The following is a 23,216-nucleotide window of genomic DNA, read 5'->3' as shown; positions in this document are numbered from 1 at the left end:
TTCACGTAGTGTGCAAAGTCTGCAAAGTTTCTCAAATCAAAGCGCATAACAAATGGGGGTATTGACTCCCAAAAGAAGGAAACGATTCTGAAGAGCTGAAACGGGTCGTTAGTAATTCCAGACTTTACTTCCTGTACTAACCTACGTAGGTTTATAACAAAAAGACCCGCCTCTGGTCTTCATCTGCTGCTTGCCGAAACGTTATGGTAGTGGGCATTTCTGGAACATCTGACCAATCAGAGCAGAGTATGCGCCATGAAAGAAGGATTGTAGAATGAATCCTTTAGAACGGCTCATTTAACGAGTCGTGTGACACTGGGTTGGTGGGGATGCACATTAAAGTGTTTTGTAAAACCTTGGATGCATGTAAATCTATTGTATGAGACCTTTAAAACAAAATTAGGCACGCTTCAAAACCATAATAGATGCACTTTAAATGTAATTATAAAGGGTTAAAAAGCAAGAGGTGACATTCACTAATAAAATAAAAATTGTTGCTGTGGTATAAAGAGGATTACAACACTTTGAAGAGCTGAATGATATTATTGGCAAATAATCAACTGGGGGGCCTCACACCATCCTGTCGTTGATTGTTTTCCGATAACAGCAAGCCCCAAACAGTTTTATTCATTTTCATACACACACACACACACACACACGCACTCTATATACTTTCTTGGTGCAACCAGTCTGTGATTTTACTGTCATGTCGATTCAGACTGTCAGACAGAGAGATAGGAAGGATGCACAAGAATCAGGGTTTGCTCAGGATATTTCAGTGTGGCGATAGAAAGTCTGACATAAACTGAGACAAGAATAAACACATGGAGTGCTCCCACCATTAGTCTGAAATTAGCTTAATAACCCCGGTCATGCCGCACATTACCTTTCGCTCTCATTGCCGAAAAAGCGCTAGCTTAGCTTGGTGTTGTTAACTGCATCATATGCACCAGTATCAATCACGACCGCTGTCTAATGTTAAATTAGTCATGTTTAAACTTCATTTTCAGTCTTCGGCCACGCAAACAAGCACAAAATCCGTTAAAACAGTTCAAAAATGTCCATATTGAGCTTGAACGGGGGGAAAAAACACTCACCATCTTGACTTAAGTTGCACGAGAGAGACCCGGAAGTGGTATGACGTAGCTTATAAAGCCCATGTGATGCCTTATCTTGCATCCCGTGCGCATCCTGCATGCCAAGCACCCTTTGGTAGCTGTCGTATCTGCCTGACTAAAAATCATTCAAAAAATTCTGGCACCTAACAGCTGCACTAAGTGAAGTTTGTTTGTTGTTTGGAGTTTTTTTTTTTTTTTTTTTTTTACATTTCTATCGCTACCTCTCAACGTGTAAACTACTTAATTCATAATCATTTCCGACAAAACAGTAAGTACTTGATAGTTAACTCGGTTGATTAGTAAGTACGTGTATTCTATGAGCGTGATTTTTTTTTTTTACCCCGGTTAATTATCTAATGTATCTCAATGGCACTGAAACACTCCTGAATCGCTTTAACGATACAACGAAGCGTTGACTCGATTATTTGAATCAGTCACTAAAATTAACTGTCCTCTGGTTCCTCCAATGAGGTTCCGAGTTCAGTACCGGAAACTAAGGGATGCAGGAATTACTAAAGGCGTTTATATGACAGCGTTCTTGAATCCTCGAATCTGATTGGTCAGAAGGTGTCGCTTGATTTTCTATTACAGCAGTTGGACAGTCGTTCATATGTATATTATTCTAACGCCTTTCCTTACCGTTGATACAGTAACAACTTACACAGGACTTTTATGGTGGACCCTTCACATATGCTGCACTCCAGTTTGAAAAAGTACATACTTTTGAGCATGTAGCAAAGGAGTATGCGAGTACTGGGACATACGAACATGTCGTGTAAAGGAAGAGTGCGTTGTTGCATAGTTACACACACTTTCACTGTAAACAACTCCACGCTGCATTTCAGCTTTTCTTCATTCGTTATTCCTTATATAATTTAATTTACGTTCCCTTGATTTATTTTTCCACATTTAATTTACACCTCACCGTTACACTCGCCATGTTTTCAGGCCTAATTCGGTGAAGCAAATCAAATTCAAATCGTCACAAAACTCCTCCTCCCTCATGTAATGAGTTGTGGGCAATATTAGCTGAAAAAGTGTCCAGGGATCCATAAATCTACCAAAAATAGTAGACCATCCGGGAACCTCTGGGATACTCGCTTCAACACTTCAATGATTTGGGACGCACTTATTCTATTTAGGACGGATAGGAGGCGAATTGGGACGCATCATAATCTTAGGGCCACATCACACCACTCTGTCATTACAGCATGTCGTAATGAGCGAAATCCCTATTTGTAGTTCCTTGGACTGTATCAAATTCTTGGGATGTATATTGAATTGTGTAGAAAGAGTTTTTCATAACCATAACCCTCAATATCTAAGTGCCTTGTTTACAAGTTTGTTTACCCCCAACCCCAGATTTCCATTAGACCCCCCCCCCCGCCCCACTGTGCTGTCTTACTGTATTTATGGTTATCTGTAATTCTTTGTCTTTTTTGTACCACTACTTTAACGCTGCAGAGTTTCTATCTATCTATCTATCTATCTATCTATCTATCTATCACATCCCAAATGTTTCTGACATCTTATTAAATTCGACCGTGTACATTATTTGTGAGTTTAGTCATGTAAAGTTAATATTTAACAAAGAATATGAACATAAATTAACATAAGAACAGTCTGGATAACAGAGATTTAGCTCGTACGGGAAGAGTAAGGACCAGAACCACAGAAATGTAAACAAATGCAGTTACCAAACAGCGCCACTAGAGGTCAGCAGATGACTTTTTGTGAGGAGGAAATGAAAACGTCTATCACTGCCAGGTGGAGTTATGATGCTGGACTCTCACAGAGGATTAAATCAGACATCAGTGAATTTTCACGAGTTATATCAAGACATTTTGGTATTTTGATACTCCTTGATACTGAGACAGTCGACATGTTATTGGGAATTATGAAATTGCTGATTGTCAGGAGTAAAGCTGTTACTTTGTTTTCCGTCAGGCAAGAAAAAACTTCAGGCCAGAGGAGTTAGTGCTTTGTGGTTTCTCTGTAACATGGCAAGCTTAATAACTTCAAGAGAGAAAATAAATAGAGGCTGGTGAGGGAATGACTGTTATAGCTGCTATAGCATAAGTGATACAGGAACTAACTCGTCTTGTGGATGTTACACAGATTTAAATGGCTATAAATGGTTAAAAGTGGTTCAGATGGTTAGCTATAAATGGTTAAAAAGTACAGCATTGCTGTGGTGTGAGTGTAATAAAACACTTCGGATGTGCTGAGGTAGAAACAGTATCACTCACACCATAACCAACATCCATCCATCCATTTCCTGTACCACAATCCTACACAGGGTCACGAGGAGCCTGGAGCCTATCTCGGGGAATTCGGGGCACAAGGCGGGCGACATCCTGAACGGGGTGCCAACCCATCGCAGGGCACACACTACGGAGAGTTTTGAAATGCCAGTCAGCCTACAATGCCTGTCTTTGGACGGGTGGAGGAAACCAGAGTACCTAGAGGAAACCGCTGAATCATGGGGAGAACATGCAAACTCTGTGCACACAGGGTGGAGGCGAGATTTGAACCCCCAACTCCTCATGTTGATTAGTTTACTTTAACAGGACAACGCCTAGTGTTTTATTCTGTACATAATAGCAAGACAGATTTTGACATGACCTAAACATTATGGCTGCAAAATACGGAAAAAATGAAAGCATGAAATTATATTGCTGTATCGATTTAACTAATAATCTTTTTTATCATTACCCAAAATTTGTGAAATCACTCAGTGGTGTAACTGAAAGTGGTATAGTCCTCTTACAAACTGAGGTGCCAGGTCTTCAGAGCGATGATACTAGAGAAGACCATTACAATTTTAATTTGTTTATTTAGTATTTTATGTATGTACAGCAAAAAAAAAAAAAAAAAAAGTTAAAGAATCATGTACCGGAAGGTTCTTCTATGGCATCCATCTTTTAGATTGAATGGTGGGACGGTTGTATGAAACTGTTGTATGAAAAGCTGAACTAGGAATTAAAAATAAACTAAAATTAACATAATTAAGTATAGACACAGTCCTGCAATTGCAAAAATATTTTCCAGAGTAAGGCTAACCTGGCACGGAATTGCCCAGAACCAGAGTCAGACAAATCAGGTCTAAAAGAACCATGGAAATGATGTGCTGTGTGAAACAAGTACAGTGGAAATTGGTACACTGTGCAATGAGCAAGCGCATGACCGGGACAAGTTGAGGTGCATTTATCGTGTGTGCGCATCCACAGAGGAGAACTCTTTTTTTTCTGTTTTTGGTTTTTAAATCAAGTTGGATCTTAGACTCCTGTGGTTGGTTGTCAGCATGCAGGTGCCTGAGGAAACGTTTCCTTGACTCGGTTGGTTCGACTTCCAGATGCTGAATGGTTCATGGCTGGGACAACACGTGTTGAAAAGATACTTGCAATCAAATTCTCATCCACTCATGTACTACTCATGCAGAGTTAATGTATACTTGTGGTACCAATCTTTCCACCCCCTGCAATAGTCAGCTCATTCTCATCGAGGTTAGTCACTTCACCAGGGATGAAACGTGTAATTGAAATTCAAACCGCATGATTATGATGTCAATGTCATTTCAGCTCATAATGTGTCAGGCAGTAGCACTGCAGTGGCCTGAGACACACACACACACACACGCATAGAAAGAGAAAGAGAGCGATGGTGACATGGGAATGTGTCAGTGTTCCTGTAACCCACTCTGCTCCTAAACTGCTAGCAAATAAACATTCTTCTGCTTGTGTGTCACAGTTGAGGACTCGCCCACTGTGCTGTAAAAACAGGCAATAATTAAAACCAAAACACACAGCACTGTTTTCCCTTGTGTTCAACTTCGTTTTGTTGCTTGTGTGCAGAAAATCAGTCGTCCAAGGTCCAGAGTCCAGCACAATTTGTTGTGTTTCCTGCTAAAAGATTTCTGACACAAAAGCCAGGTTTAGTGAAGTCAGCAAACTGTGCTGGGAATAAAATTGTGCTCCTTGATCTAGACCAGTTGTCACCAACCCTCTTCCTTGAGATCTACATTCCTACAGGTTTCATCTCCAGCCAAAATCTAACACACCAGTTTTAGTTGATCAAGAACTTCTTCTTCTTTAGACAGTCAGGTGGGCACGATTATGCTTGGAGCTAAAGTCTTCAGAAAGGTAACTCTCCATTATCAGGGTTGGTGACCACTCATCTAGATAAAGCACTTAATGGCCAAGATAGCAGACGTGGGCTCTCCTGAATAGCGCAGTAGAAATGTGTTTACCCTATTATTGAGAGATCGCAAGTTTGAATCCTGCGATGCCACAGCCAACCATGAGTACAAGAGAGCAAAATTGGCCATGCTCTATGGGATGGCATATTCTCTCTCTCCTGTCAATCACACTGACACTAGCCAATCTCGAGCATCTGTGAGCTCATGTATTTGGAAGAGGGCAGATATCACTTTCCTCCGAGTGTGTTATGCAGCAGGTGGTTGGGTTCATGTGTCTCGGCACGTGTTAGCCATCACTCTCGTACATTGATAATGATAATCATACTTAAGTGCCTTTTAGTACTGCTTGACTTTATAGTACGAAGTTATAGAAGAGAAATGATTTATAATCACACTATCTGGTGTCACCCAAATGAGGATGGTTTCCCTTTTGAGTAGGGCTCCTCTCCAGGTTTCTCCCTTTTGCCCCTGGAGAGGTGTTTCCTTGTGATCGTTGCCTCTGGTTTTATCATTAGGGATACATTTAAATGTAAATTTCATATCCAGATTCTCTAAATCTGCTTTGTGACAATATTCATTGTTAAAAGTGGTATATAAATAAAACTGAATTGAATTAATGGATGGGAGTTGGCATTTCACCATCTAAACATCACATGAAGATCGTTTGCTAGATGTGAATTCTTCAGCATTTACATTTACCGAATTCGACATTTACAGAAATTGACAGACCTTTTTTTTTTCTCCAGAGAAGTGCTTTATGGTCTTCATCGAAAACAGATCCTCATGAAAATACGAATAGTCAGAGTCAAGCTAAAAACCTGATAGAAAGGAAATACTACGAGTTAATAGACTTCAGAAAATAAGTACACATCAATGCTCTGTTAATAAAATTAGTGAAGAGGTCGGTCTTCAGCCAGTGACTCAGCTGTTCAGACAGCCGGGGGAAGGTCATTCCTCCATCTGAATGCCAAGACAGACAAGACTCTTGAAGTATAGATTTAGATATAGATTTAGATTTATTATCACAAACTATACAGTTAGATAAATAAGAATATAGTGGAGGTAAGAGAAAAGTATCATACAAAAAGTAGTAATTGTGAGTAGTGAGGAGAACAGTAATAATGTATGCAAAGCAGGATACGTAAAGAGTTAGGTGGGTAAGTAAAGTGCAGTAGTGTAGTGCAGACTATACAGTACACTATATGAGAAATTGGCTCAAGTCAAACCGTGTTAAAGGCTTGAAAGGAATGTGGTGCAGAACAGGATTTAATAAGTAGACAACCTCATTTTTTATCATCTGCTCTGATTTAGAGATGTCAGTGTTATAAGACATTTCCCCCTCTTGGTGATGATTTAGGGTGATGACTCTCACCATGTGATGAGCAGATTGAGCTGAAGTTCACTTCACGCAACTTTTCTCCTGTGATTAATAACGGCATAACCTACTTTTGGGCTTTGTTTATTTGCTAAAACGACTGACTACAATCAGCAACTGAATAAATATTTAAACTTGTCTAAAGCTATAAAAAGATCAAAGATAACTGTTGCTAAGATGTGTGCGTGTGGGAGAGAGAGAGAGAGAGAGAGAGTACCATTCACTTTTTCAAAACTATTCACACATCACTCTGCTGAAACCGAGCATTCATGACAGTTTATTTCATGTTCAAAATGCAATACAACTACCATACAGCATGAACATATCTCAGAATAAACTCAGACCATCCGAACACCAGTGCCAGGTTTATTCGAATGAGAACAGTAAAAAGAAAACAAAAGAAAACCCATGATTGATTGGTTCCATCCATCCATCCATCCATTTTCCATACTGCTTATCCTACATAGGGTCATGGAGAGCCTGGAGTCCATCCCAGGGGACTCAGAGCACAAGCTGGGGGACACCCTGGGTGGGGTGCCAATCCATCGCAGGGCGCAATCGCACACACATACACACACATTCATATACTACAGACAATTTGGACATGGAAATCAGCCAACAACGCATGTCTTTGAACTGGGGGAGGAAACCGGACTACCCAGAGGAAACCCCCAAAGCACGAGGAGAACATGCAAACTCCACGCACACAAGGCACAGGTGGGAATCAAACCCACAACTCCGGGGGTGCGAGGCAAAATTGCTAAATGATTGACTGGTTACATTATGTAAACCTCTCCTAACAAGAATACAATCAAGGTATTGAATGTTATCAATCAGAGCCCAAAAGCAGGAAATGGTTACATTATAGTAGATAACATATAAAGTGGTGTGGTTTCCTGTTGTTTGCGCTGCAGTTTTGTAGTGATTGGTAATTTGTAGAGATGCACCGATACTAAATTTCTCAGCCAATACCAATAACCGATTATTCAGAGTGATATTGGCCGATACCGATAACCGATTATTCAGAGTGGTATAGGCTGATACAGATAACTGATAGTTCTGCCTTTTATACCTTCTTTTAAATTAATAATAATTAATTCTGCAATTCTGAAGGAAATTCAAACAAAAACATTATTCGCTCCATTTTGACAAGTTGTTTTACAGTAACTGTTATGTTACCTTGTTGGAGGCAAGCGCGGACAAACAGGACAGGAGTACTGAGGTCAGGCGGAGGACGAAATGCGGAAGCTAGCAGAATGTCAGGCGATCGGGCGAACAATACAAACTGGGCTATACAGGAAAACGTAATCCAAGGGCAAGTGAAAACTCCAAAAAACGTAGAATTCCAAAACATGAACGAAGGCTTAGTTAACGTCAGGTGAAAGGCAGCTGTGCGTTTACTTCGCGAAGAGCTGAAGTTAATGAGGCCTTATGTAACCTATGATGAAGCACAGGTGATAGCACTCAGTATTCCGGCGAACTGGAGCATGTGCATGTAAAAAACCTCCGGTTAGACTCACATTCACTCACCACAAACAAAAACATTTCTACTTTATCACTGAACATCAAACTGGTAATATATAATATCAACTTTTTTATATATGAACATTAACTGGATATGAAATATACTACTCTACAAATATATTTTCTGTGCAATATATACTAGTTTTTTGTCAACTCATCTTCATTTAAATCTTTCAACGGTGCACTGGCGCTTTAATTCAGCGCGAGCAGCGTGGGGAAAAATAAATAAATAAACTTGACACCGAAACTCCCGCTTCACTGCTGCTCACTTCCGGTGTAAAATTTTAGCGGTGCATAGCTTACAGAGATTACAAACTACAGTTTTGTCGTCATTCCACAAAAGAGACATCATCTATACACACAGCACGAAATCGATGTGTTTTACCGCCCTCTTTTGATTGACAGGATATAATCAGCCCCGATCATAGGATATTTTTAAGCCGATAGCCGATAGCATGAAACCGATAGCGGATACCAATTATCGGCTGATACATCGGTGCATCTCTAGTAATTTGTGTATTGTTCTTTAGGTTGTTCATGAAATCAATGTATAGATTTTGTTTATTCTTTCCAAGTGTCACATTTTTACTGCATAGAACGGAGTACTTTATATGCAACGGGAATAATGTGATTACAAATGAAATCCCCAGGCCTGTAATACGGAACAAATGATGCAGTTTACTCTAAACCTAGTCTACTTAGTCTGCAGATCACACAAATCTGTGGAAACCTTTTCTTATCCCTCTCAAAGATGTGGAAATTGTATCTATCAGCTGATGTTTGCCACAAATGTATTAAGCGTGCAAGGCTTTTTATATATATATATAAAAAGGAAGAATAATGATCTTTGATAGGGTGGAGCTTTTTGTTAAGAGCTGATTATGTAATCTATACGGAAGGAGTCTCCAGTGTCAGTGCTTTGTAAATAGTCACATTAAAGTCTTCAGGACAGACTTTGCTCTTTAACAGTTTTCTCTTTTACAGTTATTTCTCTTTAACATCAGAAAGGGTGGTTTTTTTTGTCTTATTAAGAAGGCTGGGTCTGTGAATAGGTGCTATAATGTAAGTGATAATAGGAGCTAAATTGTCTTGTGGATGTTGCATAAGCATAACATAAAATGTAACTATAAATGGTCTAAAAACACGTTTCATTTATTAAGAAATGAAAAATGTATAATCCTTGGCAAATTGCTGTGGTGTAAGAGACATAACACACTTTGGGTTGGAAAGGAATCCAGATGGTATCACACCACCATGGCCTGGATTATTTTCAGCATGGCATATTGTGTGTTATTTCTTAAGTAACTTACACCATAAGTCCACAGACACCTTCACAGACACTCGCACAAGAAGACCAAACTCTTTACACTGGGTTTATCCAGGGATGTTGTGCTGTAGTTTGGGCAGCGTTTATGCAGTGGTCCTCAGGGTGTTGAGGCTAAACCACAGACGTCAGCATGGTCGCTCGGTGTGGTCCAGCGGTCTGTCCACATCCCCCACTCACTCCCTAAGCACAGCAAGCACATCCACGGGAAAGCAACAGTTTGAGAGTTTCTGGCCTCATATACTGAATGAGAAATCTCTTTTTTTGTCTCTCTCACACTGATTTTTAAACCTCTTTTAGTATCGTTAATCAGAGGCATGCAGCACAACAGTAAAATGTTTTATTTGTGAGCTTGATCTCTGAAGTCTTATGAATGTGGAAAATGCTTTATGACTTTTTATAGCTTCAAATTCTCTAATGGTCACCATGAACATTAAAACAACACTCTTTTGCCACAATTATGCTTGGGATTTTTCTCATCTGCTCATTCTCATAATTATCACAATAACTCAGTAGTGTTATTTCAAGGATAAAGGGCCAATATTACGGAGAACAAAAACGGTTTTCTCTGTTGACTTATTAATTTGGTTTATTAACAACCAAAAAAAAAACAGATGATGTGCATTCATCACTTGAGACTTTAGTTATTATTGAATGGCATTTTAAATACATTGTCATGCTTACTATGGGTGCTGGGTGTTCCTCGGCAGCATGGAGGAGAGTCTGAGAGAATGATGGAGATGTTACAAGGGCAAAGCCATTGTGCTGTGTGGTGGCAGTTTCTTTGGAGCCACCATCTGCTGAGAGGGTCAGGCAGTCTGTAGAGTTCAGCTCTCCTGGACCCGGCCTATTGCCCAGCTGCTGTGCCTGGGCACTCCCCAACCCACGCACCACAGCACTTCCACACCTCCCAATTATCACTGCCTCACAAATTATACATAACATAATCCAGAGCACACTGTGCCACCGAAACCCCTCTCGTCAGAGGGGTGAAACCACAGAGCGTCAGGATTTTGCGTCTCACTGCCTCCAGGATTTTCCTTTTCCGCAGGCCTTGGGAGGAAACACCAGCTCTGCTAAAACCGACTTCGCCACACTTCTGATCAGCCCTCTCCGACCGCTGCACAGCGTGTGTTATTCAGTGTGGTGACACAAAATGTGGTCACATTCCACACACCCTGTTTGGCCCATTTCTACCCTGCAGCCCCTCAACTCCTGCGACGACCCAGTGCCTCACCAGGGAAAACAATCTTTCAGGGTTTTAAAGGAATTTTAAGAAGGACTCTTGGCCTGGTCATCATGATCGCATTTTAGAAAGATCAATATAATTAACTCATGTCTGCAAACATACCTACTATAACTGATCTGTTTTCTCCCCTGAGACCACTTCTGAAAAATCTCTGCTAATAGAAGCACCAGTGGAAACTCTGAATAAAAGTGGCCTTCTGAAATATGTTCAGTCAACATCTACTCAGTCCAGAGTAATGTGGTTTAGTCTTTTGGCACATAGGAATTGATTTAATTTATGCAATTATTCAATTAGCACCAAACCACTGCTGGTTCTTTTTTGTTAAGTTGCTTCACAAGGCTCCTTTTGAGACACATTATTAAATTGGGGTTTTATTGTTTTCTGAAGTTAAAAAAGATATTGAGCTTCTTTTGGGTAGTTAATAAATCTTCTCCTTCAACTCCAGAAATACACAAGAACAAAAGTCCAATTTCTGACATCTATCTTTGCATTTCTGGTGTCTTCATCTAAGCTTCCTTCTCTTTCTCTCCATCTTCATTTTTCTTCACTTGTCTCATCACTCTCCCTGCACTGATAGAAATGATGAATTTATGTTTTTTTGAAGGCTTGTGTTTTTTTTTGTGCTTCGGTTCAGCACATCTCTCTTTCCCAGCCTCCCTCCCTGCTTGCCGCCTGGCAGGCCTACGTGTCAAAGGTGGCTGCAGGAGAGCAGACTGTGGGAACAGCCGGTCAGCCTTGCTCGCTCCCCTGCTCCCCAAGCAGAGGGGCAGCCATCAATCCCAGCCTACGTGAACCCCCTCGTCTCCCCTCCCTGTCACCGCAACCCACACACTTGCTCCCCAATAATCCGCGGAAGCAATTTCATCTCGACTCGGGTGGCGGCCCATTGTCGCCAGCCCCTTCAATCTTTCCTAATTAACTCTCGCTTTGTCCCGTATCCGAGCTTCTGGACTCATCTCTCTGACATTCCGATCGGGGCCGGTCTTCGCACTCCCAGGCAACCCTTGGACCCTAATCCCACCAAGAACCCAACCCCTCCCTCCTTCCAAGAAACTCTTTCCATTTTTTTCTTCCCAACCTGCCGATCACCTACTTACGGAGTTAGGTAGGGGCATTAACTCCTTGGGTTTTTGTGAAAGGAGAGAACGAAGGAGGGGGTAAGGAGAAGAGGGCCAGAAAGCGACTCCAACCCAGACAATTAGAACAATGGCCGAAGCCAGTAGGGGGCTAACTCGCAGCGTCACGCCTGGACGGTGGGGTATTTTGTCGGTTTAATGAATTGTCCATCAGTCCCTGGCTGCATCACAAACCGTGCAGCGAGAGGACAGCAGGGACCCAGACACTAAGTCGGTATTTATTACACTGCCTTTGTCACTAATTGAGCTAATTATCACTGACTCCTCAGCACTCCCACAATGACAGTACCCCTCCACTGCCTCCCTCATCCCTTCAGTGCCTGGGAATGCCGCCTTATTTAGTCTCTTTATCCCTTTTCCCAATCATCTCTTTTCCTCACACTCATGGTTAATGCTCTGTATTTGTGCACGTTCAGCCTTCCAAAGCATATGTGTACCCATCAACCTCTTAGGCTAAGGCGCTTGGGCTTAAAATCCATTTTTGGCCTGCACGGCACCGATTTTTGCTAGCTCACAGTTCATTTTTTCCCCTTTCAAGCAAGGCTATTAGGATGTACTTAACGGCACATCTTTGGTTAACTGAATAATAAATTTCAGCCTTGGCATACTTTTAAAAAATATATAAATATAATTATAGAGCCAGAGGATATGTCTGTCATTAGTCTCATATCTCCTAGGCTTTTCGTCTCTCCATCACTCCAGCCCTCAGTCATTTGACCGCTGGTTTGCTCTTTGTGCAGTCTGACTTGAGATACTTCTTGCTCTCTGAACTATCTCTGTATCAATCTACCACTGACATCTGGCTTCCTGTTCCTAATTCAATCTTTCAGAGGCATACCTGCATCTTAGATGCTTTGTGCCACTGTTCTTCTTGCCATCTTTCTGACATGTCCATCTGTCCTTCCTATTCTCCCCTCTGTCACTCTGCCTCTGTTTGTTTCTGTGTTTTGGGCGTGTGAGCTGTTGGATAAGCATGGTTGTGCGGTTCTCTGGCTGGCCGACCCTCGCCGGACTGAGAGAAGACTGTCTTCCTGCATCCAAACTCCTGTGGTCACACTCGCCCGCCAGTCGGATGGGGGAAAAATGTCCTGTCATTATTTCTTTATTTTTACCGACATTAAATAAATGAAGCAAAACCTTTGGTGTTGTAAAAACATATAGAATTGACGCTGTGTTTTGGCACCGCTCATTTTCTCTCTGTGGTTTATGTGGATTTGGGGTGGAGCGGCCTGCTCATGTGCTTTCAGCAGTGACTTTAGGTTTAAGGGATCTAATCGACTTGTGCACTTGCAGTGTGGATTTATCTTAAAGAAGGCACATTTGCTGTGTTTTTATAACATGATATGAATGAGAGATAAGTAAGTGAATGTTCTCTATATTAAACTGAGTAACAGAATCGAATATTCAAAACAAATGACACTTTTTTTTACTTGAAAATATAAACTTTATTTAACTATCACACTATTTCACAACAACATGAACATTTTTCTAAATTTTAAACTGAGAAGCTCTAATACTAAAATACTTTGCTTCTTACTGCCCTTCTCTATAATATCACAATAAATATTTTTTATTCAAACACACACACACACACACACACACACACACACACACACACACACACACACACACACACACAAAGCAATGTTCAGTGCATGTAAAACATTTTTGTTTTCAGAGAAAAGAAATCCTGGGCCGTTGTTTCGAAATCGGTTCGTGATCTAGCACGCAATTTAAAAAAAGCTAATGAATGAAAATACATTGAAATACATGAAAATATCGCTAGCTTTTTCACTCTGCTTTTGGATTATATCATTTTCGTAATTTCTAGGTTTTATCAGCATAAATATATATTCATCTATATGTTTAGTATTTACAACATTTTGGTTTTGCCAGCTGATATACAAAACAGTTGTTGTGGTTTCACACTCCACGCTTCACTGTAAACTAGGTAGCAGGTAATTTACAAGATTATCTTATATCTTATATCATAATTTTATTTTACATAGTGGTACAGGTGCCCTTTTTTCTTGTGCGCTGTCTGTTATTAGTGCCACTCTGTACGCCCACAAGAAGCGGATCAATTCAGAAGTGTCGTTCAGTGTTTGGTCACTACATTCATTCATTTTACGAGAAACTTCTGGTCTCTTTGTTAATGTTTGTTTGCAGCCATTCTTTATCAGTACCACGGTGTGGTATACCACACAGTAGTGAGTACGAATACAAAATGAAAGGACATCGTTAGCCTTCCGGGAAGTACGCTGAATTTGAGTGGGAAATCTTAAGAATTTGGATGAAGTCCAGAATTCCTACACTATACAGAAATTGGGAAACGGCAAATGCCTGAGATGTACTTGACATAATATTATATTTTTTGTAAGAAACGCTGAGCTGCAGCTAAAGAAAACAACACACTGATATTTTAAAGTACTATCCTGCAGTAGGAGTTTTTCACCGTTTATGAGAGAACATGCTTGTGGTTCCCTGGCCACAGAAACATCTGTCAGAGTTTGTGTCCAGTTCCTGATTCCCAGTTTCTTGCTCCCTGGAGAATCAGAGAGCAAGAGAGGGAGGAGATGGCAGAACCCCGAGACTGGTGGTTCTGGCCTCAAAATCCGTACGTATTTTTGGACTGTATCCTTCTCAGTAACTGGCTAGCTTCTCTGTGTGCCATAGTGGATAGCAGTGCATAGTAGTCTCCATTGCAGTTCATTCATTTCATTTGGTACACTATATATCTACTATTATAATGTTTTCAGTAAATGCTTAAATGTAGGGTTTGTGCCCAACCACTTTAGAAATGCACAGCTTTTAGGATTTCTCTCACAGTACAATTTCAATGACAGCGCTGTTCGACGTAGAAAAATAAGATCAAGGAAATGGCTGATTATCGTATATCTTGCCAGTATGTCTTGCCATGTCTTGTCATTTGCTTTATGTTTTAATCCCCATTATGACAAAATCTCTGTCAGTTTCTCTGTTTTTGCACCCTGGTCAATCTAAGCCATTGACCGCTTCCATGCCCTATTGATGATCTCAGGAACAATGCCAACTGCCGCAACTGTTATAAGCACTGGTGCAGTGTCTGTGTACTGGTGCAGTTGAGGCAGCTCACATGGCAGCACCAGTGGAAAGTGCAGTGACATCTCTCAGTGATCTTCTCAATCCGGGTCTTATACCCTCTCCCACAGCAGAGCAACTCACAGCCATCCAACGCTGGTGAGGAACTGTTGCAGGTGCGCCCAGATGTCCCAAGTGTACCCATTTTGCTGTTGTAGGAGCAGAAGTTGGGTGATTTTTCAAAGTAGACGAGGTCTTGCGCAGAAGGGAGTTTGTGAGCAGGGTTCTCTGGCTGGAGGTGGCGGGGGTCGGCTCGATGAGACGCCCGGTTGCTGCCTTTATTGGCGTACACCACTCTGGAAGCACCGTCAAAACGGTCTTTTAATAAGTCTCCAACTGTCCTGAAGCTGGGCAGACGCATCCAGCAGGTGCGAATAGTGCAGGAGCCCGACATCCCGTGACACTTACACTCCTGACGCATCTCTGAGGATACTGTCTGGAGGAAAAAAGGAAGGGGGGAAAAAACGTTAGACTCCTAGCTGATTCATATAATTATAGCTTACCATTTTTTAATAACTGATTACCGGTGTCTTACAATTCTGCCCGCCTCGTTATTGTGTACATTAATGAGGTATCGCAGGTCTCTGCCCCTCTCGCTGGAGTCCACAAACTCCCGTGTAAACATCCTGCCAAAGTCGACATTGTCACTACAGCCTCCCCAGTGCCAGTCTGGACCCCCAGGCCCTCGTCTCCGGTAGTCACAAGTGCATGACTCGATAGAGCCTTCAGAACAGGACCGCGCCACCGCATGGGTAACACCAGCACTTGTGATGGCAAACACAAATGCCGTCTCTCGGCAGCCTGACAAAACAAGAACCGCATCATTCATTCTAGGAATTCCCTGTGTATATTTCTAAATCAATAAGTCATTTTGTCAAAGCAGCTCTTACGGTTAAATTCCACTTTACAGTAGCTTTATAATACAATAATTTATGTGTGTGGAGGAAAAGATCCATTATGTAAGAGTGCAGAATGAAATACAAGCTGGTAACTTTACCTCTGTTGATGATTTTGCCAAACACTGTAGGGGTGTGGGATGTCGGACAGTTCCAACGGCGGTTGCGGAACTGCCACTTGCACTCCTTGATGGCTGTGTGAAGACCGGCCACGATGGCATGGAGGATGCCGGGGTTTTGCCGAATCAGCCTTCTCTGCCGACGGCTTAGCAAAGCAAGGCTAGGGTCCAGGGCTAATTGCACATTCTTACTATTGGTGAGGAGGTTAGTGGATGATGCTACATTCACAATCCCCCTGGCAGAAGAGACAACGTTAAGCCTGACGTTAAGGTACGCTCTCAGTGTCACAAGCATTGTTTATTTCTGTCATTATGATTATGCAGAATAAGAAAGAAATGTGAAATAATTTGTCAATGTTTATTCTTTCACATTTTCACTCCCTGAAATAGCATGCTCTACTCAGAATGTACAATTAAATGTGTAAAATAAATAAATAAATAAATAAATAAATAAAAGTACAGTGAATTATTTGTGGTGATGTTCAAATTACAGAGCACAGTTACAACCAAGAAGGCCAGGAGTAAGGTTTCTAAGATGCTCCACATAAAACAGGAAATATTTTCTTAACCTTGACCTAATAAATAAATGTTAATTTTATGCTATAAAAGAAGGCTATAATTATACAGAACACAAACTATTAAGTTAGACTTGACTGGAGATGGGCCAGTGCTATACTCAGTCTATAAATAATGTCAAGTGACATTAAATATTAATCACATATTAGCTTATTAAAGGCTTTTGACCACCAAAGCTGCTTTTGGTTCTGAGCGTTTCATTTTCTTTGCATGATATTTAAAGCCAATTCACATTTGTTGATCAGAATAGTTGTCTGTGCTTTTAATGTGACTGTGGTACAGGGTTATTAGCAAAACGGCTAAAAGGATTCTTACTAAACCTTTTTAATTTTGTATTAATACATATTAAACCAATTTTCCATTATACTTATCTTAGGCCTAATTGTCGCACTTCCATTTTCGTAAAGGGTTTTCTAGTACCCAAACTGGTAACCTCCTATAGACTGAGACTGTCCACTTTTTCTATCCTTTCCAGCTTCAGGGCACCTTTACCAGTGCTCCCACAGAGTAAAAAGATTAATGGTATAGGGGACTACTGTTCTTAAACTACAAACCCAATTCCAAAAGAGTTGGGACGCTCTGTAAAATGTAAATAAAAACAGAATGCAATGATTTGCAAATCTCACAAACCCATATGTTATTCACAATAGAACATAGAAAGCATATCGAATGTTTAAACTGAGGAAATGTACCATTTTAAGGAAAAACGTCACAAAAAAGGACGGGGCAACAAAAGGCTGTAAAAGTAAGTGTTACTAAAAAGAAACAGTTGGAGGAACATTTTGCAACTAATTAGGTTAATTATCAACAGGTCAGTAACATGATTGGGTATAAAAAGAGTATCTTAGAGAGGCAGAGCATATGTTGCTCTAAAACCTGTATATACCTTTCAGCATTGATGGTGCCTTTCTAGATATGCACGCTGCCCATAGGAGATGCAGTATTTTGAACTGAGCACTGATGAAAAGCAGGACGGTCCTGCTCCTCTTTAGTTCTCTTTAGTTTAGAGGACTAAAGAGATGGTTTCCAAAAAGAATTTAAAATTTCAATTCTTCTGACCACAGAACAGTTTTCTACTTTGCCTCAGTCCATTTTAAATGAGCTTTGTCTCAGAGAACGCGGCAGCGTTTCTGGATCATGTTCACATATGGTTTCTTCTTTGCATGATAGAGCTTTAACCAGCATTTGTGGATGGCACAGTGAACTGTGTTCACAGACAATGAGTTCTGGAGGTGTTTCTGAGCCCATGCAGTAATTTCCTTTACAGAATCATGCCTGTTTTTAACACAGTGCCACCTGAAGGCCTGAAGATCACGGGCATGCAATACTGATTTATTTTTACCCTTGTCCCTTGAGCAGAGAGATTTCTCCAGATTCTTATTTTATACCCAATCATGTTACTGACCTGTTCTCAATTAACCTCCAGCTGTTTGTTTTTTTTAGTAACACTTACTTTTCCGGCTTTTTTATTGCTCTTGTCCCAAATTTTTTGAGACGTGTTGCGGCCATCAAATTCAAAATTACCTTATTTTTTCTTAAAATTGTACATTTCCTCAGTTTAAACAGTTGATATGTTTTCTGTGTTCTACTGTGAATGTAAATGTAAATGTAAAATGAATGTAAATGTCAAATGAATAAATGTGAATAACACATGGGTTTATGAGATTTGCAAATCATTGCATTCTGTTTTTATTTACGTTTTACACAGCATCCCAACTTTTTTGGAATTGGGGTTGTATTTAGGGATGAACTGGCAAGGAGATGCTCGTCCTACTTGAGGCATGATGTGTATGTAAGAAGTGAGCAGCTTGCTTTGAGCTTCTGACCTTGTGCACAATAAGTAAGGACTAAAACAAAGCGTGCTGTTATAGGAAAATAATCCAGAATTAGGTGCTATTATACTACAGTATGTGATATATTTTCTTCCTCGTATACTGCAGTGATTTTTCAACGATTACCATTTTAAATTTATTGATAAAATATACATTATGCTTTTTGAACCATTTATAGTTCGTCTTTTCTCTCTCGTGGAATAAATAAGAGAAATGCAACTTTTCATGTTAACAAGAGAAACCAAAGTCCTTGAGAGTTTCCCATGGTGGAAAACATTACAGGGTGCTGCTACTGGAGACTCCCGTCCATAAATTTTAAATAAATCTCTCCTTACAGAAAGCTTCAGCATATCAATGATTATACTTTTTTTGTTTGTTTGTTTTTAAAAAACAAACAAAAAAACAGCAGGTTTTTAGTATGTTTCTTATTAGTGTTGGATTATGTAGATCGTCTGGCATACAAATCTCTGTGAATAGAGAAATCTCTGTGTTACTATAGAAACACCAGCGCATTAATATCACACTGTGATTTGCTTGGCAGCCAGCACTATTGTCAAAGCTGCTGTTCTAGAAAATTAATCAACACCTTCTGACCAATCAATCAGACTCGAGATTTCAACAGCGCTGTGCTATTAAAACACATTATTAAGCACCTAGTTTATAACAATGTGGCCGCAAGGGCGCACATTGCTTTATCCTATGCAGGAATGTGCAGCACCTTAGGAGAGAGAATACGGCATGAATCGGATCTGGAAGGGAACTGATTCCTCACTGATGATATAAATCCCCGTTTAATTTAGCCCATATTGGACAGAAATTTTTGTCGCGCGTTCAAGCCGCACTGTTAAAATGACAAGGAGAGAGAGAGAGAGAGAGAGAGAGAGAGAGAGAGAGAGAGAGAGAGAGAGAGAGAGAGAGAGAGAGCAATGCGCAATGGCCTGCTCTGTGTATTTATTTATTTATTTTTGGTTGAACTATTTTTCTCCTATATTCACTAGGGGGAAAAAAGGCCTACTCGTAAGGTTTTAACAACTTAACGAGTCCAGGCCACGAACAGAAAATGAATACAATGTCATATTGATACAATAGGACCTAGAATAAAGGGTTTATTTTAAATGTCTTGGCGCTTCAGATGTTTTATATTTGTAAAATATAAAATATAAAATATTTTTTATTTCATAAAATATCAAATTGAATTGTATTCTTTCTGATTTCTGCGTGTAATCTCGAGCTGTCGGATTTGATTAGCTAATAAATGATAAAAAGGATATTTACCCAGGTCGCTCATATTGAATTCAGCGCACTAATAGGCTAAGTGTAAAATCCTCAGTGCTGAATTACTCCATATACAGTGTATATACTGTAGCTAGAAATCCGGTCTACACAATAGACCAAGAAAAGGGAGTCCAACCCTGGAGCACTGTATTAAAAAGTCCATTAAAAAAGAGACAACTCTGCGTCAGTCCAACTCAGGAATCCTCTTCCTCCTACCCATCATCATCATCATCCTCATCATCTTTATCATTATCATCATCATAACCATAATCATCATAAGGAACAGCTATGTAGAAACAGAGAGAGAGAGAGAGAGAGAGAGAGAGAGAGAGAGAGAGAGCTCACCACCACCGTCCGCTGCTGTTGGCCGCCGCTGAGCTGGAGATGCTGGAGGAGAGCAGCAGCACGCACGCGGCTTTCAGTGCGGTGAACAGCGCGAGGAACTGCATGGCACCTACAGGAGAGAAGCGTGTGTTAAACCACACCACTCAGTGTTTACGTGAGTTGTGTGTTCAGCAGGTCTTAAGAATATATACATATATATATATATATATATATATATATATATATATATATATATATATATATATATATATGTGTGTGTGTGTGTGTGTGTGTGTGTGTGTGTGTGTGTGTCTGTGTGTGTGTGTATATATATATATATATATATATATATATATATATATATATATATATATATATATATATTAAACCTTTAAATGTTTAAATGCATGCACTTACCACTCCACATTACACAGAGAGACACGTGTTGGGGAAAAACCCTTCTTCGTTAACACGGTTTTTGTCCGTTTCTGTGATTAACTGATGCAGGACACCGTTAGAAGCTCATGATGATGATGATGATGATGACGATGATGATAAGTGATGCTGCTCCGCTCAGCTCCTCTCAGTGTGCTGCTCTCAGTCCCGCACACTTGATCCCCTTGGTGAGTGATAGACGACACATTCTTCACTTATTGAGCGCTATGAGATGAACAAAAAAAGGAGGATTTGCTGCACTCATCTCCCTCAGTTTTCCTCCTCCTCCTCCTCACACCCTCCTTTGAAAAAAGGACTGAAAAGATGGATCTCTTCATAGGCACCAATGAATGAAGCAACAAAAAAAACAGACACACACACTCACACAGAGAGAGAGAGAGAGAGAGAGAGAGAGAGAGAGAGAGAGAGAGAGAGAGAGGAGAACAGGACGAATAAAAAAACATGCATGTAAAAAAACAAACCAGCATATCATTCGAGAGAAAAAAATCATCCGTTAGATCCAATTAAGGGTCAGATGATGCGTGCAGTTGCGAAATTTTTATTTCCAGCTTTGTCTTTGCGTCTTCCATTAGTAATTTAGCAGGATTTATTCCATGAGCAGAGTAAAAAGCTGTGTGTGCAGAGTGCAGTGGGTGTGCAGCATCTCTCTCTCTCTCTCTCTCTCTCTCTCTCTCTCTCTCTCTCTCTCTCTCTCTCTCTCTCTCAGGACAGTACAGACAGAGCGCAATATGAACCATCTAATCTGGCCCGTTTTTGCCCACAGTGTTTGGATTACTCCCTTTAACCGCGTCTCCTCCCTCTCTCACACCCAGAAAATAAAGTTTTCATGAAGTCTTCATGAACTCCAGCTAATGCTCATCATCCCTTATTTTATTTTTCCACGTGAGTTATGGCTACTAGGGCTACTCCGGTTATAATTCTAAAGTCAGTCCCTTGGGGAAATTCATATTTTGTTTTTGGTAACAAATTTTAGGTGAGCGAGAGGTAAATTACGCAGGATCTGGGGGAAATACCTATTACAGATACAGTTTATCAGCCTAACAGTATTTTTCTAAACATTTATCGAAAGTTTCGTGGAACATTTTTATGGGTTGTTTCGAGGGGTACGGATGAAAGGGCAGTTGTTTTAGGAGGATTAATAACTAAATTAAAAAAAGAGAAAAGTTTTAGGGGTGACACGAACTAGAGAAGGGAACTAAGTGGAGATATGGCTTCCAACATCTGGACGGCAGACGTTCCTTCATGCAGCGCATGGCCACTGAAACCGTGGCAGCAGTCAGACAGCGCTGGATATATCAAAAATCTTTTGCACTGAGAACAACCCCTAGGGAAATTTTGTGCCGTCTTGCTTTTGTTGAACTTTTTTAAAGGGTGTTGGCAAAAAAAAAGGGTGGTGTCCTCCTACATTCTTCGGAGTTCACATTCTTATCCACCCGCGCGCAATTTGATCGTTTGTTAATTCTATCGCGATTCTGATTTTGCATGAGGTCGTGTTATGCAAATGCTGTCTATAATAATAATAATCTTTGAAAAAAAAAAAAAAAAACCCTAAATGTTTTATTGTGTGCTCTGATCAGTGTGGCCAACCTCAGACGCTCCACATTTGAATCTACTTAAATCACAAGCATGCACATGGAAATCATTTTTGCTCCAAAATAAAAACAATATTTAACCATGGTCAGATCAATGCGCTTTTATTGCAGGCAAGCTTCAGCGCCATCACCAGTATAGTGAGATGGGAATTTGGCGTTTAATTCATATCCTACAGTCCTATAGGCTCAGTGGTTTCTCTGAAGGTTTGCACCAAATGGCCAACTTGAAGGAAATGCTCTTTTTGTTTGCGGGTGTTTCATTCTGTTCTTCACTCTATAGCTCTTGAAGGCGCTTAGACTGGTTTCCTGGTGCACTCATGCGACTCGGAGCAGATTAACGACAATCCGGTTAAAGGGATATGTGCCTTTTATACACAAATCAACTTCAAATCACTTTTTTTTAAGCCACTTAGAATTTACACGCCATAGCAACAAAAATGCTAATGCACTTTTTATTGCTTAAGATTAAGGAATGAAACAGAGGAGATTAGACGAGGAATTGTCAGTGTCTCTTGTTAGTAGTAGTTAGAGATGGCTTTAACTTAATTTTATTAAATTAATCCGACTACTTTGCGGCTTAGCTTTCACATTAAGGAAATAAGCCGATTCTCCGATATGTCGTGACCTCAGCGCGCATAAAACGTAGCTATAGGGTCGTTATTAGACTTTTTAGAGTATTATGATGGTTGTGACAATATAACAGACCGATTTGTTTTATTTCTTGAATACGCTATGTTTGTTCTGTAGTAGCTGTGTATCTTTTAAGTTGCAAATGATGTACCTTTAGGTCCAAGTATGTAACCTACCTTATGCCTTTTTTTCTTTTCTTCAATGTACAAAAGGTACAAAACATGCACTCTTGCGACAAGGAAAAGTGCCTTTATTTCTGAGAATGTGCTATATTTTGGTTGATCAGAATTCGGGTTGGTACCTTTATTTCTGATTTCTGTTTGTGTATAGTGTTTTGGAATTGGGTAAAAACAAAATCATACAGCACAAAATATGATGTATGAGATGACTTCTCGTTCTTATTCGTTTAAAAAAAAAAAACATAATATGCACGGAACACACAGGGAGTAATTATGAATATGATGTAATATTT

General features: G+C 40.2%; 1 protein-coding gene across 1 annotated transcript; it reads right to left on the bottom strand.

Annotated features, from left to right (window-relative positions):
* Positions 1 to 13,344: 13,344 nt before the first annotated feature.
* Positions 13,345 to 21,190, bottom strand: wnt1 (wingless-type MMTV integration site family, member 1). Its single transcript, XM_017487698.3, has 5 exons — positions 20,484 to 21,190; positions 20,088 to 20,196; positions 16,042 to 16,295; positions 15,580 to 15,845; positions 13,345 to 15,480 (listed from the first exon to the last, which is right to left on the bottom strand). The coding sequence occupies exons 1-5, from the start codon at positions 20,491 to 20,493 to the stop codon at positions 14,989 to 14,991; spliced, it is 1,131 nt and encodes a 376-aa protein (XP_017343187.1). The 5' UTR covers positions 20,494 to 21,190; the 3' UTR covers positions 13,345 to 14,988.
* Between the last annotated feature and the right edge of the window lie 2,026 nt (positions 21,191 to 23,216).

This window comes from Ictalurus punctatus, chromosome 15 (genome assembly GCF_001660625.3).
Source record: "Ictalurus punctatus breed USDA103 chromosome 15, Coco_2.0, whole genome shotgun sequence".
Classification (NCBI taxonomy): Eukaryota; Metazoa; Chordata; class Actinopteri; order Siluriformes; family Ictaluridae; genus Ictalurus; species Ictalurus punctatus.
This window is presented reverse-complemented; position numbering and strand designations above follow the sequence as displayed.

Excerpts from the sequence above, each read along its gene's own strand:
- wnt1 (XM_017487698.3), bottom strand. Across the intron at positions 15,846-16,041 it reads TGGCAAAATCATCAACAGAG|GCTGCCGAGAGACGGCATTT; the intron begins GTAAAGTTACCA and ends TTGTTTTGTCAG. Across the intron at positions 15,481-15,579 it reads ATAACGAGGCGGGCAGAATT|ACAGTATCCTCAGAGATGCG; the intron begins GTAAGACACCGG and ends TTTTTCCTCCAG.